The 22421-nt window shown below is 51.5% G+C and overlaps 1 protein-coding gene across 4 annotated transcripts; it reads right to left on the bottom strand.

Annotated features, from left to right (window-relative positions):
- Positions 1–1736: 1736 nt before the first annotated feature.
- On the bottom strand, positions 1737–21548 carry LOC125746126 (protein phosphatase Slingshot homolog 1-like). Of its 4 annotated transcripts, none has more exons than XM_049019788.1 (16): positions 21104–21547; positions 15480–15517; positions 11880–13293; positions 10510–10637; positions 8636–8700; positions 8077–8198; positions 7919–7987; positions 7026–7091; positions 6574–6768; positions 6200–6293; positions 5961–6089; positions 5527–5573; positions 5123–5269; positions 4776–4976; positions 3828–4440; positions 1737–3563 (listed from the first exon to the last, which is right to left on the bottom strand). In XM_049019788.1, the coding sequence occupies exons 3-16, from the start codon at positions 11975–11977 to the stop codon at positions 2883–2885; spliced, it is 2655 nt and encodes an 884-aa protein (XP_048875745.1). In that variant the 5' UTR covers positions 11978–13293; positions 15480–15517; positions 21104–21547; the 3' UTR covers positions 1737–2882. The 4 variants fall into 4 exon arrangements, with proteins under 4 accessions (XP_048875745.1, XP_048875746.1, XP_048875744.1 ...); XM_049019789.1 differs by having other exon boundaries at positions 12118–13293; positions 21104–21546; XM_049019787.1 differs by lacking the exon at positions 11880–13293.
- Positions 21549–22421: the final 873 nt, after the last annotated feature.

Here is a 22421-nt window from a genome sequence, read left to right as displayed (position 1 = left end):
GGCGCAACGTTCTCCGGGGCTGCTTGCTCGGGGACCCCCTTTAGACGGTTGAACAGTTCTTCTCCATTTGGCCCAAAGTCAAATCTAATCGTCGTCTGGGTCCAGAGTCACTAAGCGTGAGGCTTTTCCACCCTGCTGCATCATCTCCTCTTGGCACTACCGGCTGTCCCGTGATTGCTTACACGTTTACGGAGTATGTGCGTGGAGGGGGGGGGGGGGGATTCTAGGGGTGTGAACTGATCACTCTTCTCACCTTCTTCTGACATACGGATGGATGAGGAAAACAGGCTCTCTCGTCGCTCGCACCAAAGTTTACGTCAACGGCAGTAAACCTCTGAACGGGGGACTCAAGTGGCCGAGGCGGCCTGGAAGAGCTGGTCCGGCGAGATCAAAATGAGGAGATTCAACAAACCAGCGGAGGTCCTCATCTTCGCTGTCAAACGGCTTCCTCTGCGTGAGTCAAGTGAGCGTACGTCAACGGTCATGCCCTGCAGATCAGGCGGATGCCGGATCACTCGGTAATTATACTTTTCAAGCAGCGTGCATTTTCTTTTTTTTTTTTGACAAAAACAACAAGCAGGAAGAAAACAAACTCGGATGAAACTGCCTGTCAAAAACAGCGAGGGGGGAAAAAGCACAACGATATCATGAAGATTCACAGGCTGCAGTTTCTGAATGGATCATCAGCTTTCTGACTCGCGACCTGCGGAGCTAGAGGTGAGCTGCGGAGACGGTTCAGGGAGGAGAGTGGTTGAAATAACAAACTTTATACCAGCGATACTCACTGCCCCAGCAAGGGGGCCCAGTAGTTCTTGCTACAAGTAGATATTCTGACTCTGACTAACAGAAATCATAACCAGATGAGGTTAGTGCTGTAAAAGGCGATTCAGCAGACATGTGACCCAGACCGTTTTTCTCCTACCTGTGCAGGTTTTAAGAATCTTATACATGATCCGGACAGCAGTTAGTCTATTTACCAAAAATCAGCTATTAGACTCGTTCGCCATTGAAAGACACTCTCAGGCACATTACCGAACGGCTCATATGTCATTCAAAGCAGACAACTCATCTGATAACTGATCGGGGCAGTTTGGCACTTGCAGAACGTGACTGAAAAAGCAGCCATGCTAATGAAGAATACACAGAACTTAGTCATGTGTTTGTAAGAGGCCTTTAAACCTACCCTTCCTGTCTAGCTCGGAATTATACGGTATACGATACCTGGCAATTGAACGGTCTACAATTACCACATCTAGCAGTATAATTAAACTAACTACCAGGTTGGACAATAAATCAGCTACTAAGCATTAATTATCTTTTATCTACAGCCTGTCAAAAATGATCCACAACTGTTACACCATCTGCCTTGCTATTCGGAAAGCAGGAATGTACTACACCTGCAGCAGGAAGGGGAGGGACCTAAACAGGAAGTGACAGCATGGGTGCCTTGGGCTGTGCTGCTGGAACAGCAAGGGAGTCCTCCACATGAGGTTTATCGGCAAACATTCATGGTTCTGTCAGTAGCCGGTAGATCTATCATTTTTTGGCTTATCTTACATTACTTGTCAATCTGGAATTATAGCACTACAGACCCCGCCCCCATGCATGTCGGAGGAGAACTGCAGCACTACAGACCCCGCCCCCATGCATGTCGGAGGAGAACTGCAGCACTACAGACCCCGCCCCCATGCATGTCGGAGGAGAACTGCAGCACTACAGACCCCACCCCCATGCAGGTCGAAGGAGAACTGCAGTACTACAGACCCTGCCCCCATGCAGGTTGGAGGAGAACTGCAGCACTACAGACCCTACCCCCATGCATGTCGGAGGAGAACAGCAGTACTACAGACCCTGACCCCACTGCATGTTGGAGGAGAACTGCAGCACTACAGACCCCGCCCCCATGCAGGTTGGAGGAGAACTGCAGTACCACAGACCCCACCCCCATGCAGGTTGGAGGAGAACTGCAGTACCACAGACCCCGCCCCCATGCATGTCGGAGGAGAACTGCAGTACTACAGACCCTGCCCCCATGCATGTCGGAGGAGAACTGCAGTACTACAGACCCTGCCCCCATGCATGTCGGAGGAGAACTGCAGTACTACAGACCCCACCGCCATGCATGTCGGAGGAGAACTGCATTACTACAGACCCCGCCCCCATCGCATGTCGGAGGAGAACTGCAGTACTACAGACCCCGCCCCCATTGCATGTCGGAGGAGAACTGCAGCACTACAGACCCTGCCCCCATGCATGTCGGAGGAGAACTGCAGTACTACAGACCCCACCCCCCATTGCATGTCGGAGGAGAACTGCAGCACTACAGACCCCACCGCCATGCATGTCGGAGGAGAACTGCATTACTACAGACCCCGCCCCCATCGCATGTCGGAGGAGAACTGCAGTACTACAGACCCCGCCCTCATTGCATGTCGGAGAACTGCAGCACTACAGACCCCGCCCCCATGCATGTCGGAGGAGAACTGCAGTACTACAGACCCCACCCCCCATTGCATGTCGGAGGAGAACTGCAGCACTACAGACCCCGCCCCCATTGCATGTTGGAGAACTGCAGCACTACAGACCCCGCCCCCATTGCATGTTGGAGAACTGCAGCACTACAGACCCCGCCCCCATGCATGTCGGAGGAGAACTGCAGTACTACAGACCCTGCCCCCATGCAGGTCGGAGGAGAACTGCAGTACTATAGATCCCGCCCCCATGCAGGTAAGAGGACTGCAGGAAAAAGAGTGGGGAGCCGGCTACTGGATCCTTTACCAACCAGACTAAATTGCATTGCTTCCTTTGGCTCTTTTTTAGAAGCTCGCCAGTGTGCCCCCTGCAGGCTTGAGATAGAACTGCAAAGTGCCAAGCAGCAGCCCCTATTCCCTAGGCTGAGGGTCTATGGAGGGGAGATCCCTTGAGATGGTAAGGCTGCCCTGCTTGGCCAGTGCAGAGGGCATCGTCAACCCAAGTTTCTGTAGGTGAGCTTCTGTCCCACTGGGATTAGGCTCCCTGAGCCCACTGGTGTCCATCTCCATGTCCTCAACAGGTCCTACACCCTCCATATTCATGCTTTTGCCCTGTTTCTGGACTAGACCAGGCTGCTCAAGCTGCACCTGGTGCTGTCCAGAGTCCCCTGGCGCTGGAGGCCGGTCTGCCCCGAGACTGAGCTCCAGCAGGGTCAATTCGCTCGTGGCGGAGGCCGGCCGGCATCCGGCGTCTCCCTCCTTTCTGTCGATCTGCTCGTCCTCCTGCAGCTCCTCCATGGCGTCAGCCTCTAGGGGGCAGAGCGGATCCCCTTCACAGCTCGCTGACAATCCCGGCTGCTGCCGGTAGGCCTTGAAGTGTAAGGCTGGGGGCGGGGCTTGTACAGTATGACATGGAATGTGGGCCGAAACCAGGGCGTTCTTGGCGATGCCGCCGAAGCGGGCGGGGTTAAGGCGACGGCTCCGGTCAGTGGCGGCCGCCTTGTACCCGCGGCCGGGCAGCATGCGGGGGCCATCCGGAGTGGGCTGGTAGGAGGGCTTCACTTTGTAAGGCTTCCCGATGCTAGCACTGTCCTAAACAGAGGACAGACGGAGAGGGACAGTTGAGGGACATGTGGGGGAGTTCAGACAGACTGTGACTGAAGGAGCACAAACCACGTGGCACCACGGCCATCCTGATTGGTCACAAAGTCTCATACATAAGGAGTTCAGGCGACCACAAAACATCTTACAATCTTACGGGCTACCAAAGGACGAGAAAAGAGGAATAGAGACCAGAGTCATCTCAGCCTTCAGTCCTCCCTGGACAGTAACACTAACATAAATGTTCATACTCACATCAAAGCCGGATGGACAGCTCCGCTTGGCACTCAGCCGGTTGCTGTTGTTGGCGTTTTCGTTGTTGAAGCGGTTTCGGGCTGCCAGGGAGGCGGAGCTTGACGCTAGCCTGCTGTTTCCCAGGTCAGGGGCCCTCCCCTCTAGCTGGGCCGCCTCCGTCTCCTCCCGCACCACGTCCTCCTCGTCCTCCTCTTCCACGGTGCTGAATTCCAGTCGGGCGCGTAGCTCCTCTAGGGGCTCCCTGTGCAGGTGAGACAGGGGTCCCCCGCGGCTGCCAAAGCCTGCATCATCCAGCAGGGCATCCCTCTCCACATCCTCCACCTCGATATAGACCGTAGGGCCCCCCGGGGTTCGGACCGGGGTGGACGGCTCGCTATCCAGAGCGGAGTCGGACAGGCGGCGGAAGCAGTAGTTGAAGTTAGGGGGGTCGGCAGGGTCCACCTCCGTCCCAACAGCCCTGCAGGAAGCACCCCCCCACGAGGAGTCACGGGGGGGAGGTGCTGCAGTCACGTCGTCTGGCTCGTCGGCACCCTGGCTCTGGGCTGAGCCTTGCGGCCCGTCCGGAACATCACTGTATGGGCCGGAACCCCACAGCTTATTGTGCCGCTGTTTGCTGTTAGCGGAACAGTCGTGGTTAGATTATACAATACACACAACACTTTAAATACATAAATTCTTCCGCATCTTGATAATGTAGACAAATTTGTAGGCGGAACAAGGATTACTTGGATTTCCTATCCGTCAAAGATCTTGACAAAGTTTGTTCAGTATTAAATTTCAGTTTGAACTATGACAAGAATTAAACATGCAAGCATGCACTCATCTATGTCCCCCTCTAGTGGCAAGGCTGACAACCAACACCGAATTAATCATTCTCACTATGTCCAAGCCTGGATTCCAGGATTTTGGCTCCACAGTAAAAACCCGGCAGGAAACAGGCAGACAAACCTGGCATCCAGGATGCCCTCGTACACGGCCAGCTGCCTCATGAAGCCGGCGTTGGGGCAGGCGATGCTCCTCTTCTGCTTGACGAAGCTGTAGGCCTTGTCCAAGGACCAGCCGTACTCCTTCATTGCGTAGGCGATCACCGTGGAGGCGGACCGGCTCACGCCCATCTTGCAGTGGACCAGGCACTTGGAGTGGTTCTTTCTGAGGAGACATTCAGCAGCCTGTCACGGCTCGGCGACGTCTACGCAAGGTCCAACCCACCAGGCAGACCTTCCTGCAGACGCAGCGCCCCGCAGAGACCTCCCGACGTTTCCCTGAAGCGCCCCAGGCGCTTTGCGTCGGCTCACTTGGCTCTCACGATGAAGTTGTACGTGTCGTTCCAGTGGGCCAGCAGGTCGGCTGCCTCCTCGTCATAAACCCGGATGTTGTAGTAGGCGAAGGTCCCGGGAAAGAAGTTATCGATCTCCCGTGTGACGTTGAGGATGTAGCCAACTCTGGAAAAGACCACGGAACCCATTTCATTATTCCTGTCTTTACTGGTCAAAGCCCAGACTGCCCTATTCAAATACGGTGTTTAACTACTGATTTATTGTATCGTACAGCGCAGGGTTTTGTAAATGGTATAGTGTGGGAACTGCACACTGCTCACGCTGGACTTCAGTGTCGCGTATCAGGAGAGAAGCCGACACGTTGGTGCAGCTGCCACCTTAAAGGTCTCGAGGCGATACCCTCGTGGGAGAGCCAGACTCACCCCGAGTTCTGGAGCTCCTCCAGGTTCGAGGCGTTCCACTCTGAGCCCTGAAACAGCCAGGGGGGGCAGAGGCTTTATATGAGAGCGGAGTCGGTGCACCGCGTACGTCACACGACACCATTAAGACCGGCATGTCAGTCAGGTGTTCTCATGATCAATCCTCACTTTGCCGACGTTCCAAAATTTTCTCGAAATATACGGCACCATTAAGAAGTGAGAAATTCCAGAATGTTCCCTGGAAGATGAGCCACCCCTCCCTGCCTTTTTCTACGCCCGCCCCCCAAACAGAATTCCAGTTGCTCCGCGGCTCCCGTGGAAACCAGCATTTAATGTCAGGAATTCATTCCCGGGCAGCGACTCTGCTCATTTTACTGCTTGGATTTCCCCGACATGCTTCTTTGTGCTCGGCACGGCGACGGCCTCGAGTGCCGTACCAGGTAGAGGTGGTCGAAGATGGGCGTGGCCTTGTCCATCTGGCCCAGTATGACCAGCATCTCGTTATCGATAAACTCCTTGTACTCCTTCAGGTTGCAGTTCATCTGCTGCTCCAGGTCGGTACGGATCTGGACCGGACAGGCAGATGGGAGATAAAGTAAAAGGGTCTCTGATTCTACAGCCTTCCCCAGACCCCCTGATCCAATCCCGGCTCCTCCTACAAGTCGCCATTCCTTACTTCTTTGGAGGTAACATTTTCCAGATCCTGGGACATCATGATGCTCCGGAGCTTGGCTCTGACGAGACATTCCGTTCGCTCCCGCTCAGTGGGCCTGTAGGAGACAGACCACCACATCACGAAAACCCTGCTGTTTGCACCTGCCATCCTCCATAACCCAGAGACATCGGAAGGCGCCCCCTGGTGGTAGACTAGAGAAACTTTCTGGGCTTAAAAACCACTGCCGGTTAATATACAAGACATCAAGGATCATTGTACTAAAAACTGTGTTTAAAGACTCTGCTAAACTTTCTAAAAACACGACTTGCCACCTTGTCCCTTAATGCAAGCCCTGGTGACCCTCCCCCCAGTGTTTTACTTCCAGGTGGCCCCACCTGTCGGCATAGAGGGCCGGAGAGTCGGGACGCGTGGTCTCCAGGTCCTTCATGGAGTTCCACTCGTTAATGCAGCTCTGCTCGGAGGCCAGGCAGCTCTCGTAGCAGCCTGTCCAGGCCAGCGCCGTGCCCCCGGGGAAGTAGTTATGACGGCGTGACACCTCGCACACCTTGTGGAGGACCTGCAGGGCCGACCTGCAGTGGGCAACCGACGGGCGGACGCATCAGTGGGGAGAATCGCGACACGGTGTCCTGCTGCCAGACCCACATCGTTGAAGAAATACCCCAAAAAAATGGGGTTTCGCAAGCATTCTGGGCACTTGAACCAGAAACCCTGGTTGAACTGTTCTAGAGACTATTTTACCAGCCTCCTCCAGACCGCTTCACTGTTTCCAGCACGTTCCGTAATCCCCCCCTCAGCCCCTCGCTGGCCGGACACCCGGCCAACTCACCACATGGCCTGCACCGACACTGGCTTGAAGATGTGCGTTCTGCCCGCTGTGCTCACGCTGAAGCCACTAAGGAGCATGGGAGAGATGACGCCATGTCAGGTGTCTGACGGAGGGACGCACAGAGCGGAAGGTTCCGCCACTCCGGCCTCCTATAATGAGCTCACTCTGCATGGTTACTTACTTGTACAGCCATATCCTGGCCTCTGCCAGGCTACTGTCCAGTTCTAGTAATGAAGTCAACTCTTAGATAAACAGAACACAAAAGGACAGAATTGGGACTAACCCTAACCCCACTAATACAATAAAAAGCAGCTTTTGTAGTTGAGGGACGGTTTGTTGAGTAAAGGTTAGCACATGTTAGCCTAGGGAATATTTTTAAAAAGCTGTTATTTTTGAAGTTTATTTTCTCCAACATGAGCATTTCATCTAGTTTAACAGCAGGCAGATCGATCTTGGGGAGCCGATAAGGGGAACCTTCTTCGCTGGAGGCCAACAAGCTAGTGGCCAACAGGCTAGAGGCCAACGGGCTAGCGGCTAAGGGGTTAGCGGCTAAGGGGCTAGCGGCTAAGGGGCTAGCGGCTAACGGGCTAGCGGCTAAGGGGTTAGCGGCTAAGGGGCTAGCGGCTAAGGGGCTAGCGGCTAACGGGCTAGCGGCTAAGGGGCTAGCGGCTAAGGGGCTAGCGGCTAACGGGCTAGCGGCTAAGGGGTTAGCGGCTAAGGGGTTAGCGGCTAAGGGGTTAGCGGCTAAGGGGCTAGCGGCTAAGGGGCTAGCGGCTAAGGGGCTAGCGGCTAAGGGGCGCATTTGCTCATCGGATGGCCCTTTGGTTGGTCCATCGCGGGATGCTGTTACTTGATCCGGCGGCGTTATTCATTTGCGGTGTTGGATGACTCACCCGTCCCCATCCAGGTGGATCTTTGTGTCGCTCCACAGTGGCAGGACCAACCCAATGGAGCAGCTTTTGCTAGAACCAACCACAGCAAACGAACTGGGTTACGACCAGCAGGGTGAGCTATGGCAGACATGGGGGGGGAGGGGGGGGGTGAGGTGTACCTGTCTTTGTTTGTGAAATCCATGCCCAGGAGAGCACTCTCTTCGGCGTCCTGCCGGCCGCTGGAGTAGACCACAACCATGTACCTGACACGGTCGGTCTGCACACTCTCTAGACGTACAGCCTGGGGGGTGGGGTGAGGGTGTTAAATGCATTCTGACACAATCACAACTCAAATGAGTCATTGAGAGACACACACACACACACACACACACACACACACACACGCACACGCACACGCACACGCACACGCACACGCACACAGGTTTGTATTCATATTTTCACACAAGTAACCAAACAAAATTTTAAGCACAAGTAACCAAACAAAATACGAGACTTCAGCATTTCTACTTTTTCGACTACATTCAGTTTTTTTCATAAAATTCAGGTCACCCTTATGGGGGGCGGAAAAAAATATGGTCCCCACAAGGTAAAATGTTACAGGTTTTTTTTCACAATTCACAAATACATGGACTCACAGAGGACAGACGGACACACACACACACACACACACGCACACATACACACACACGCAATCTGAGGACCGTGAGTGTGTCTCACCAGCTTGATCTTGTCCTCTGAACGCAGGATGTTAATCATCACCTGCAGGTGCTGTGGTAAGTCCCCTGGTGGGATAAAATTAAAATGTTAGCACCACCCCCCCTCAAATGCCTGTTTTCCATTGATATACCAACTCATGTGCAATAAAAATCAATTTACAAGATTTGCAAGAGTGCTTATGGGACTTATGGGACTTTATCATATGACAGCGCCCCCTACCGCAATCACCCAGTATTACAACCCAGTATGGCCACCCATCCCTCATACACAGACCCCGTCCCAGTCAGCAAGCCCATATCTCCAGCCGAGGGGGGACAGGCAGTGTGGGCAAACTGCGCTTATCCAAAGCGGGATGCCAGGGAGGAGGGGGGCCTTCCAAAAACATTGCGATCCAGCCCTATGGGCCAAGCCGAACTGGGCCAGGAAGACCGAGCGGTAGGGTGTTGGGGACGGAGGGGGGGGGGGGGGATGCTTGAAACGAGAGCATAGACACCGTGTGGGAAAGTCAGGGAGGCATGTCGCTGGCCCAGTGCCTCTGTTCGGGACCCCGGAGGGGAGATAACAGGACACTGCCGCAGAAGTGAAATAAGTACAAACTCCAGTAAAAAGAGAGAAAAAAAAACAATGGCCGCCTTAGTTACTGCGGTCATGACATCAGCTACAACGGATGAAAAACAGATGTCATAAACCTTCCTCTGGATGCTATACAGCGAACACCGGCCGCGCGCCCCGCCCCTTAGCAGAACTCGCAGCGGCGGGGAGCAATGCCGTTTCAGCCGAAACCTGGCAGCGTGTGAGTGCGGGAAACGCCCCGCCGTCCCACGGCGGACATCCCGAGGAGTCCGGGGAGGTCAGGTGTATGTACGGGGGCGGGGGTGCGGGTTTGTCTAAGGGGTCAAAAACAGATGCGTTTATTCCCAAATGCATCTTTTTATATACTCATATTGTGTAGATTTTTAAAGTAGATTTTGTTTTTTTTTGTGAGGTTCTGTCTCACACACACACACACACTTACACACACACACACACACGCACACAGGCCTGAGCGAGCTGCGTTCTGTGCCTGCTGGCCCGAACCCCATCCCAGCACTGAGTGTGGGGTGATCCCACCCAGGTACTGCATCCCCACATCACCCCTTCGCTATGTAACTTTAAAAATAATTTAAAAAAAGCTTTATTACTTTCCCACATTCTGGCTCAGCTCTCAGTCAAATGGATCACGTGGATCTATGAGCTCTGATCAAAGATGGGCCTGTGTATGAGCTTGTCTTTTTGTTGACCAAGTATCAGGGGGATGGAGAGGTGTGATGTCCTGTCGCCTTCACCCCAGACACTCTCAAGCACCCCTGCGCCAAGCGTGTGGCCCGGCGCCCACCAGCAGGCTCCACCCCCTGCCACATACCGCGAGTTTGTACGTCAGCTGGCGGCCGGTCGGACCGGATCGTCCAGGTTACGCCATAGAGTGACGGAAAACATAAAAGGTCCCTTTTGTTTGACACGAACTCTACTTCCAACTCACATTGTGAACAAAAGTATTGTTTAAACAAAAAATATATTATTTTCATTATACTCATTATACTGAGCAAACTGACAGGTTAAATCTTGGTAATGCCCCACTACTGCGTGTCATGTGAGAATGCAACTAGATCCTTACTGGGGCAGCTGAGCTAAAATAAAGGCAAATGCCCTGTGAGGAACTTCCCCATATGGAAGGACGCCCCCCGGCTGCAGTTACTCAGGATCGCCCTCTGCTGGATACAACTGACATAGCACAACATTCCCAAATTGTAGATTTTCCCTTGCTTGAAAATCAGGAGAGTCTTGGAGTGTGTGGCCCCGGGGGGCAGCTCGCACAACCAGCAGCCGTCACTCACCTGCATGCCTGTGCTGGGGGAGGGCCTTCTGCCCAGGTGGGAGGGCCTTCTGCCCAGGTGGGAGGGCCTTCTGGCCTTGCTGCAGCAGCAGAGCCGCATCCCTCACCATGAAGAAGCTCTCGCTCAGGCTGAAAGACAAGGCGCAGGGTCAGGCCGGGCACCCTTTTCAGCATCGCCTCCGGAACCCCCTTGCTGCCCCCCCTAGCCTGCCTCTGTGCACCTCCCCGTCTCATGTTGCCCTACCGTCCCACAATTTTTGCCTCTGCTGGGACTTCTCAAGAACAGGGGGGTATACAGGGGGGTATACAGGGGGCAGCGGCCTGTTTGATTCCTATCTGATATTCACCACTGCAGTACAGGAACCGGGGCACACGTGAGTATGTGAGAGTGTAACACAGACTGAGCGCGCTCTTAGCTTATCGGCGTTCAGTCACGGCGTGTTAACGCTGCCACAAAGATAACACAGAAGGAGATCACACACCGCGACGTCTGTCACCACGGCCTCGCGTGACACGCGTATGACGCGAGGGGCTTGCCAGAGATTTCTGACACATTTCGCAGAGTTTCCTAATTAATCGCTTAAAAATATTAAATGTGAATAGAAGCTATTTAAGTGTATTCTCCTCTCCAGTTCGAGTTTCCCAGTAATAAGCAGGCTTTTCCCCCATCAGAGGTCACTGATCAAAAGTGGGAAGAGAAACCGTCGTCTGTCATGTCTGGCATCTCTAGCTGGACACACGCACAGCCCCGTGCTGACTGGACAGGGCAGGGGACGGCCGGTGCTTTGCGCACCATTGCATCAATCCCATCTTTATGCCACCAGGGCGGCGCTCACAATACCAAAGGGTTCTCCTTTCAAAAAGCCCCCCCCCCCGTTTCTGCCCACCGCTCTGGGTGTAAAGAGGCTAAAGAAAGGCTTTCAGGACGTCAGCACTGAGAGGGGCATGAGAGGAACATCAATTCTATCTTCCAGCCAGAGCCACACTCAACTCTCCCCTTTTAGCTGTTTAAAGCCAACTTCTCCTTACTGCTCTTTAGTTTAGAAGTGTAAGGACAGAGTCACAGACGCGGGCGGTTTCCCCTTTCAGACTCAGTTTATCAGCCTTACGTCTGCAGAACAATGTAAAACATTCTGCTGATAATCCATCACATAAACAATCTGCCTCTGTGTGCTTTTTTCTCCGTATTAATTCTGCTTTCTGCTGTATTTAAATTGCAGTCAGAACGTGCATTAATCTTGAAAAAATGCACCAGTAACCAATCAAACGGCAAACACACCTTCAGCGAACCACCTGTGGGCTACATGCGTGCCCCCATTTAGTTTTAAATTGATACACACACACACACACGATCCCCATCCCGTTTCTTACATTTGACATATCTGGCTCTGAGTCAGCATAGCGTTCTCCACAAAGTGGGGCAGCCCCCTCATAGCAGCCCCCGGGGGGGCATCCAGCTCCAGATGCATGCTGGGCCGCTCTTCCTCCTCCTCCGACCCGCCTCCCCGCGGCTCGTCCCTGTCGCCGGTCCCTGAGGCCAGCCTGCAGCTGTCCCCCCACCCCCCCGTGGTCCTCTTTCACTACTCCACTAATAAAAGTTGTGCTTTACCTGGGGGGTGCGCCGCCTGCCGTGGGGGCCTCCACGTCGGAGGTGTAATAAGGAAAACCCAGTATTTCCAGTGGCACCTCAGGGGCACCCAGGGACTGATTGACCCTCTAGCCAGTCACCTTCCTGGGGCAATGATTTTACCCGTGCCCCCCTCCATGGTGCGTCCTGTCCGTCTTCCCCACCCCCCTCCCCAGCTGATCTTCCTCTTGTGGTTACCCACCGCAGCCCCTTTGAGCCAATGGCAACACTGTTCCTCAATTGACAGACACCCCCCCCCCCACAAATGGTGAGCCTCTGCAGCTTCCTGTCACGCAGCCAGCCGGCAGCTCCCCTGCGAGGTCTCTGCCGCTCCCTCCTGTCACATGCTCCTCAGCGTAGCCGGGTGCCACAGCTGCCGCAGCGGCATCCAGGGACGGCGGAAAGCGAGACGTCCCGTCCCGAGGAGAGACGCCACTCCTGCATCTCGCCCGCTATGCTGCCACCGGCCAACCGTCCTGCTCTCTAACGCTGCTCAGAGTGAGCGAGGAACAGCCCGCGGCACTCCAGGGAGAGCGTGCCGGCACGCCTCAACGCGTGTGAGCAGCCAATCAGCCCTCACCTGGGCGTCGCTGAAACTCAGGCACGGGGGTGCCCGAGGGGGGTTTCTTGCACCGGTGGCCTTATTATACTGCAACGGGGCCCTCTCAAGGGGGAGTCTCACTTTTCACAGCTGCAATCTTGTTCTTACAGGGATTATGGAAACATGCGCTGAGAGGGAACCGTGCGTGAAAGCGATGTGCTTTCGTCATCGCCTGCAGACCTTACCACCCCAAATATTTATTTGAATGACACTAATTCCTCATGAAATTCAGCCGGTTCCAAAGCCAAACAAATGAACAAACATGCAGGAGAAATGGACGCTTTCGCGTAAGGGCATGCAGTTCAAAAGCTAAAACAGATCTGTGGGGTTTCATCGCTTCTGCCGAAACAGATGGGATGTTTTCCTGGTTTCCATGAACCTGAAGTATCACGACTTTACAGGAAACTAAAGATTTCCCTGGAAGTGACCATATATTACACTTCCTATGAAACCTTCAGTACAAATGAGGGAAAGAGGGTCTCGTGGCCTGGTGAATTCTCCCAGAAGAGCGAGGTGCGACTCCCTTCGAAGTGCAGGGCATGTTGCTCATCGACTGTCTGCAAAGAAAAGCATCTTAATGTCAGCATAGGCTGGGATTTCCTTCGAATCTTCGTGGATTTGCTGGTATGGAAACAGACAGACACACAGGCAGGCTGCTGGGGGCTTTATTTGGACTCATATTAAAACCTCACGAGCCCCAACTCCACCCTCGCAAGGATCGAAACGCAGATTTAAAAAGAAGCTCCGATTCCCTGCACAGGGACAAAGGGCCAGTTTTTACCCAAAAATGTCCTCACAAAGTTACAGAAACTCACAGGACGAGCTTCGGAACATGCGCTCAATGGCGCTGGAAATCACGTGCAGATTCCGCCCCCCCCACCCTCCCTACAGATACCCCCATGCCACCTCCAGATATTCAAACGCTACATGAAACACCAGCATTTCACGCGAGATTCCTATCAGCGGCATTCCAGCCTGCATTCCGCAACGACGGACCGTCCCGTCGGGGAGCGAGACACCGGCACACGGCCCTGCCGCAACTGTTGCCATTGGCGCGATGCCTCCTGCATCGCCATGACGACATCACGTGCGCCGAGATCGCATCGTGGGAGGAAAGCGCTCTTCCATCTACTCGCTAACCGCTTCACCTGCTCTCGGACACAGACCACCAGACCACCCTCTGAATCGCGTCATAATGCTCGTAGCAGCTGCCTGTGCTTTGAAACGAACGGCGTCCTCATTTATGCAAACCCAGAACCTTCTGGTGTGCATCTGGGCTATAACCTGCCCAGACATATTGCCTTCAACACGGAACGAGAACATGAAAAAAAACGCGTCATGTTTGCCTGGCAGAGTCTGAGAGAGGTGCAGATTTCTGAGAGCCGAGCAAGACAGTGCCCTCTGGCGGGGGGGGGGGCAAGTCAGCTGACAATGCCCAGCTCTGTACCCTGAACAGAATCAGCGTACCCCCCCGAGCCATCGGAGCACGGGTGGGGCCCAGACGTGCTCAGGCACGCCCTCGGAGAAGCGTGCATGCATTCAGGCTCGCCACAGGCGAGCAGGTGTGGGAGGACGCCAGGGTGGGAGAGCGGACCGCCCTGGGCACAACGAAGCTGGCAGGGAAAGATCCAGACGGAGACTAGCAAGTAGAAGCAAAGGAGGCTTGGTACTGAACCACCAGGACCCCCCCCCCCCCACCGCACATACACAGTGCATGTCCACCCAGCCTAACAAAATACCACATGCAAATGATTCCACGTGTCTTTCAGAAACTTCCACCGCAGGAGCTAAGCCTCTGCTGGGCTGTCACAACCCATCCCGTGCTCGTCACCACGTTGCATTCTATAACACATCCTACAGGGGGCAGCGACAAAGCCGCCCTTTCCGGCACCTTCCCTACACCCTACACCTTCCCTAGTGGCCTTGCGGGATTAACGGTGCGGTTTCCAAGCATCCGAGGAATTCCGCGGCGCGTTCCTGCAGTCGACACCAGCCAGCCGCGCTGAGCCGACACTATTGCGGCCCACAGCTTGAATTCCTCTGCGCTTGACGTGGGGCCAGCAAAACTCAGTCGGTCGAGGAAACTGCTATTGGCGTGATGATCAGTGAAGTTAAGGGACGTTGGCTTATAGGCTGGATGATGCAACCCAGAGCAACCCGATAACCTGGCTGAAGCCATTCACCTTTCTGAGGGGGATGTCTGCCCCCCACTGGCTGCAGGACTCTAAGGGCACACAAGCTGGGAGCTGGGGGGGGGGTGTAACCTGAGGCCCAAGGACTAAGTTAGCTTCCTGTTTTCCGTCAAAAAATCCGAAAAGTCAGCAACTCTGCCCCCACCCCAATGGCACAAAGGAAGACGATGGCAGAGGAGGAGCCCGATGTGGAAGCTGGAAAAAGGAACGGAGAAAGGCAGGATTGTTCGGCCGAGAGAGGAAGGAGGCGAACATAATGCAGGCCCTGGCTGCTTCATGTTCATTCTTGGGTGTTGGGGGAGGACAAAAAAGGTCACTGGACCAAAAAAACAAAGAAGAAAAAGCGGATACAGCTATTACTCTAGTCAGTTATATGGACATCCTGAAGCGTTCACAAGTAGTCTGTTCCAGATGACATCATCATTAGTCCAGCTAATCAACCAATCAAATTGCTTCATCAGTACACTATGTTTTCAAAGGTCAGCCGGTACAATGAAAGGGATGTGTAGCCCGGCAGGATGGGGGGGGGGGGTTGGTTCCCGGGAGCTTACCTCCTGCTCAGCCTCCGCTCATCATCACTCCCCAAAACCTGCAATGAGAAGAAGGGAAGGGGGGGGCATTTAAGGACATCAGGATAAAGACTGCAGAGCACCAAGCCCCCCCACGTCACTCCCACGAGGCAGCCAGTGCTGACATCACACCCTGGCTGTCACTGACATCCACAGGCCTAATTAACCCATAAACAATTTCATCAGCTTACAGGAATGCGGCGCGTTGTTGGAGCTGAGGCGCGTTCTGGCCCCGGGGCGGCCGTGTTTACAACGCCGCGCACGTTACATCACACCGCAACGTGTCCGTTCAGCGAGCTCCGACCGAGAAAGTCAACACATGCTTCCAGAAAGGCACATAATAGGTGCCTGGGAGAGGACCGAAACTTCACGTTCCATGCAGAGAAGAGTGTACATACGTGTGCGCAGAGAAGAGTGTACATACGTGTGCGCAGAGAAGAGTGTACATACGTGTGCGCAGAGAAGAGTGTACATACGTGTGCGCAGAGAAGAGTGTACATACGTGTGCGCAGAGAAGAGTGTACATACGTGTGCGCAGAGAAGAGTGTACATACGTGTGCGCAGAGAAGAGTGTACATACGTGTGCACCAGGGACGGATTATGGGTTGTGTGGGCCCCTGGGCAAAACGTTCGCGAGGCCCCCCCCCCCCCCACCACCACCACCACCACCACCACAATTCAAGGGCCCTTGGCAGCCAAACGCCCTCCCTATAGGGTCAGGGGCCCTTGTAGGCAGAGGATCAAAGAATGTAGGCCCTCTAAAATAGACAAACGAAAATACATTGTTGATAAGCCTTGCAAATTGTTTTGGGCTAGGGGCCCCACGGGCCCCCTGCACCCCAAGGGCCCCTGGGCAGCGGCCCCGCTGGCCCGGTCCGTAATCCATCCCTGGTGTGCGCAGATGAGTAAGGAATGCCGACTGCGAGTTTAATGCTTCCTGTCCTCAGCTGTCGACCGACCTTGGCAGAAACGGCGTGCGAGTCCAGAGCATCCGCTCCGAGACGACTAAGGAGTAGCTGCGTTGCCCCCCCCCCCCTCCCCGGACAAGACAGAACTTTATCGATCCCTTGAAGGGTTATTTTTTTTGCAACATCACGACACATTGCAACATAAGCGGTTAGTCTCCAGCTAAGGTTAACGACAGGCCGCTGCAGGCAGAGCGAGCACAGACACCCCACACGTGTGAGCATCTCTCGGGCCCCTGCCTCGCCGCAGCCAATCAGCACGCACAATTACGTGCACGACCAGGCGTCGTCATTAAAGCCAGCCGGACCTTGATGAAATAAGGCAGAAAACAAAAGAAACACATCATTAAAACTCAACTGCTGGGCACAGCGCTGCAGTAATGGCAGCACTTTTTATATGGTGTGTGTGTGTGTGTGTGTGTGTGTGTGTGTGTGGGGGGGGGGGCAGCGATGCCTTCAGCTGTTTCCCATAAACACCTGCTCCACATAAAATCCGGACACGGCAGGCGCCTCATTCCCCAGAATTCACCAGCAGCAAAGGACTTTGAAGCCTTTTTCCAAACACAAGGAAAATATTAAAACTAGCAGAGATGCACTGGCTGACCGGCCAGAGAGCGGCGGGTCCAGGCTCATGTGTCTCTGATACCAAACCGGTCCATTTTACTCATGCTCCACACATTAGGCAATAGCCTCACAGTCGCGTGCACACTCACAGCCACACGTTAACTGTGAGTGAAGATGACAAAGCCTGCAATCTGTAATACATGTAAAAACACAGTAAAATTTCAAGTGAAACTTTGACCCCCCTGTGCTATAATGTCCAGACAGTATGAAGGTATGAAAAAGCCTGATTTTAATCAATTCTTAGCAACGTAAGAATTGCATTTGCATAACATGCAATGTTGGTATTAACAATATTACCCTGCGCCTATTATTTGGAAGAGAATAGTTACACTTCAGTTTATCTGGTGCATGTAAACCTACTGGAAAATAAGTAACTGATATTTGTTTTATTATTTAAATCTGTTGCACCTGCTCTTGTTTGGTAAAGTAAAATATGTCAGATAAAGTTGGATGTACAGCAACTCATTTTCAGTTAATTATTTGTACCTCCGTCCAGTCAGCTCTTATTTTGAGACCTAAGTGAGAGAAGATCCAGTAACTTAGTGCAGTTTGGGGAAAATTGTAAAGTTTCACAATTTCTTTTTTTCTGTCAATTGTAATTCTTAGGAAGAAAAAGGCAAAAATCAGAACTGGCAGGTCACACTTGCAAAAAATAGGAAATTGGAAGAAAACTGCAACTTCTGCATCACTAAAAACTATGGGATGGGGTGATCCACATTTTTTCATTTCCAATCCGATTCCGATACACAGCTGCCGATACCGATAAATTCCGATACTTGAGATTCTTTCTTTAATATTATCATTAGAGATGCGCCGATCTAATTTTTTCAGTACCACTGCGATGCAGATATCCGAACAGCATCGGCCGATGAGTACCGATCTCATAGCTCCTTTTTAAACCACTAAATGCACGTGAAAAACTGCATGCTAAAAAAGCTTTAATTAGGCTACTAAAAACATACCAAACATATTATTCCACCTCGTTTGTACATCTTGTTTTAAGCGTTTTTGAGGAATTTTGCAGTTCGATTTGAATATCTTCCAAAAGAGTATACGCAAGTGGCGAAATGCTTAAAATGTCCCACAATTTTCCCCCCACTGGCAAAAACAACACCGTACACTTCGCTGCATTAGCAGCCTCTAGTTTATCAAAAGCTATAGTATCACAAACTTGCGACTCCTAAGCATCCATTGCTTTTTTGTTTTGTTTACTGTGATTTTCCACTAAATGCTACCTCCACCTCTAAAAAATTGTTTTTTAAAAAAATATTGCAAATCGCTGTACTAGTTGCTGTTAAGTGTATAAAATACGCTCCTGCTGCAGAGTATGTACGTGACGTCACAGAAGCCGGAAGTCGATGCGCTAACACGCACTGAGTAACAAAAAAAAAACTGAGTGGCAGCGTTAACATTCAGCTTGAATGCCACTAAAACACACCTGAAATGGGAAAGAGCCGTCGTGCGATTGATTGTACAAATCGATTTTACAAGAAATAAGATCAATCTTTTTACAGAGTACAGAAAACTAAATAAGTATCGGACGTGGATCGATCACATATTACCGACCCGATCCCTTTAATTAGGTATGGATGGGCGCCGATATCGATCCCTAATATCGGATCGGTGCACCTCTAATTAAAATTTATTAGCCAATCATCTGTTTTCATCCATCCATCTATCCGTTCATCCACCTTCTAAGCATTTATCCTGGTTAAGCCTTGTGTTGTTGTTTATCTTAATGTTAATGGTTGCATTTCCCTATTGTCGCGCGTGTGTTTGCCCGTGTCTTGTGTGTACCCGGTGCGATCCTCGCGTGTATTCTGGCAACCTTATGTTTCACATCTGTGTATTTGGGATCGGTGGACGTTTGGTGCCTGTTGTGGTCCTTCTATTTACAATTGCACGCGGGCCATGCTGGGACATGCGCCCCGCCGGTGCTACTCTACTATAAAAAAGGAATCTGGTCAAAGAATCTGTTCGTCAACCAATGCATTTTTTTCACGAAATTTTTGGTCGTGAACGAAATTGTTCGTAAACCACAGCGTTCGCGAATCGCAGGCACTACATAATAGGAAAAAAATTCTGCTACAGCTAAATGTTTGTTTGAAAGGGTACAAAAGGACAGAAGCTCGGAAGCTGCGTGGGGTAGTTTTTAGGGTGTGACTTATTAACTTCTCGATTTGTGGATGTGAAGATGTGGGAGCATCTTAAAAATGTAACATGATTTGGCATTGTAGATGGAATTTATTGGAAATTGAAAATCACGTGGGTGGCACTGGACTGGAATCCTGTTCAGGTTGTATGGCCCAGCCTTGTGCCTACGCTACCAGGGTTAAGCTCCAGGGCCTAATGTGTCTTTAAGGACTGTTAATAAAGAGCATGATTTCCCCGGCAAGCAAGTCTCCATGTCTCTATCTCTGCTCCCGCGATGCCTCGGTACGCCCGTTTTTACTATAAAAACCAGAAAATTAATTAACAAAAATATTTGGTAGGCTTGTGAACGAATTAATCTAATTTCAGTGCTTTCTTATGGGAAAAATGTCTTGGTACGCGTACAGATTGGTTCACGACCACTTTCCCGGAACGGATTGTGTTCGTGAACCGCAGGCACCACTGTACTTCACGCATTTATACATGTCAACATGTATGAATAAGTCGCCACCTACTGGAAAAACGCTTCCACTGCATGGCGGCGCAGGAATCGATGCTTAGCGAGCCTTTAAACCTAAATGCAGCTCATGCAGCTAAATGCAGCTAAAGCTCAAAGGTCAACATCTCGCTTTCCCGATCATTAACATTTGCATTACCAACACCCATAATGATATCCGAGTATAGAGACTTTTTGGACGCGTATTGTTGAGGAAACTACAAATAGCGTTTAGGGTTTCGTTTCTCTCCTGAGATTCAGATCACACGCTGATAAATATGAACGTGTCCTAAACCATGTATGGCATCACGACCAAAACAGCTCTTCCATCCTCTACTGTATTTGTTGAGGTAAAGAACTGTGATTCCCCCCCCCACGTATCATGCCTCCGCTGGGATCAGTCCATGGTAGAATCACACCCACCGTGACAATCAAAACGTGATTAACTGAAGAGCAAACTGAAATTATCATCTCCACTAATCACCTGACGCCAATTATATTTCATTTACATATATGAATGAATACTGCTCAATGTTTCATGTTGCACGTTTAAACTTTCACATATACTACTCGTACATATGTATATGATAAAAGTCCCAATAAACAATCTAAGCTGTCCATTTAATAAGGCAAGTGCCCTCCTGACAGTAACAGATTTTACAGTAGAAATGCAATAACAGCGCTAAATACAGGCGGTGCCACGAGGTAATTGGGCTTTTATGAATAATCAGTTAATCACACCGACTGTTTATTCTGCATCTTCTAGCCACTCGCTCCGGTTTCACGGGTCATTTGAAGTGAATGTCGGCAGAGCGTTTTGCCCGCTGGAACGACAAGCTCCCCAACTGATTAAAACGACATTGGCTGCGAAATATCACTCATGCATAACGCAAACCAGTGCAGTGGTCATCTGCGGTACACTGGTTAGGAAAAACAACTAATAAATAATATTTTAATAAACCTACTGGGGATCTAATTAACGCAGACACTTAGCCTAGGAACACCGCCCGCCAACGTACTACAGTTCGTCCTGCATGCTCCCAGGCGTCCATTTTATAAATATTAGCAATTAGTATAAATCAAACCAGCTCGATTACTGTGCACTGGTTAAACTAATCCCGTTTGACTTGCTACCGATCCTTGCCTAGCTAACAGGAGATGACCGTCGGTATTATTTATAAAGCGACACGCCTTCGTTGAGGTTTTGACAGCGCCACTGTTTTAATTTAAGAAAAAAACACGCAAATGTGTTTTGAGCAAGCATACCGACAATGGTGCATGTATCCTTTAATTTCTGCGGATTGAGGGGCCTAGCTGGACGCACGCCTCCTCGGCACTCCCCATACTGCAAGTCTCCCCCATTCACTCACCTCCCCCGCGTTGGCGGTGCCGCTCGGAGTCGGCGATCGCTGCAGGGTGACCAGCGCCATAGCCGGGGAAAGGAGCGCCGTGCACGGCGATGCTCGCGAAACAGGAGTCGTAGGCGCGGGCTGTCCGCGCCGGTGTCGCCGCTGTCCCCCTACAGTGGACGCGCAGGTCCGCTTTGTTAAACCTAACCCTCCGATTCTACCATGATGGCAAATCCATCATCCGCTATCGGCAGTCTGCCGCTCCCCGTTTCTTTTGTATGGTGAAAACCTACGGATTCGACGACATGACGAACACATGAGTTTCAACTCCACACAATAAGTTACGTTTCATTGTGCGGGATCAGACGCAGAGGGCGGATAAGCGCTATAATAGGCAGCCAGACAGCGCACGGCAACGCTTGGGTGATGCAGCGTGGATGTCCCGTGCGTTTGGGACTGCGCCTTGCGGCTGCTGCACCGAATCACCGATCCGAAAGGACAGATATGACATAATCCATAAACACGTAAAAAACATGTTTCGGATCTAACGACTCTGACAGCCTTCATCTTAATATGCGTTAAAATGGAATCACATATAAACTGACATTCCAAACTAATAACATCTAAAGTGCGTCGTTTTCCCAGGTATATTCGAATTCAAATTTGGTTTCCTAAAACGAAAATAAATCATTTATATGATCCATAAAATGTAAACATTTCAGGATCCTCTCCGTACGATTCCGAACAGCTTCTTTAAGATGACCGGTATTTACTGGTGATTGAGTTAAGGTCGAAAGGTGGGTTGGTAGGTAAGTATAGGTTATTTAATTGGTCGCTGGGGGTCTTTCTGCAGCAGTTCTGGGTGGATACAGTAGTTTCAACGACGAAACAACAGACACACAACGAACACAATGCACAATTAATAAATACATTGCAATACAATACAAAACATATACACAACTACACAAACATTAAACAGGATTAAACTGAAGTGGATTTGGACTCGATCTGGGATCAAATCACCAGGAGTAGGAAACGTTAAGGAGACTGATAGCCTGTGGCCCCTGGGGGAGGGGGGGGGGGTTAAATGATTGCAGGGCTCCTGATGACAGTGAACATAATTGGATTGGTAGACTTTTTTAATGAACTTACTCAGACAACAGACGTGCTCTGAGCTGATGCTACCTATCAGAGCACAATGGCAAGGACAAACGCACTGGAAACCACTGAGCAGCGAAACATGGATAAATATCTGTGGTAATGTACAGAAGAAAACAACCCTGCAAACGAACAATTCAGAGGATGAATGTCATTGGTTCTGAGACACGGCAAAGTACGG

Source organism: Brienomyrus brachyistius, chromosome 7 (assembly GCF_023856365.1).
Source record: "Brienomyrus brachyistius isolate T26 chromosome 7, BBRACH_0.4, whole genome shotgun sequence".
Taxonomy (NCBI): domain Eukaryota; kingdom Metazoa; phylum Chordata; class Actinopteri; order Osteoglossiformes; family Mormyridae; genus Brienomyrus; species Brienomyrus brachyistius.
Note: the sequence above shows the minus strand (reverse complement) of the source record. Positions and strands in the feature narration are given on the sequence as shown.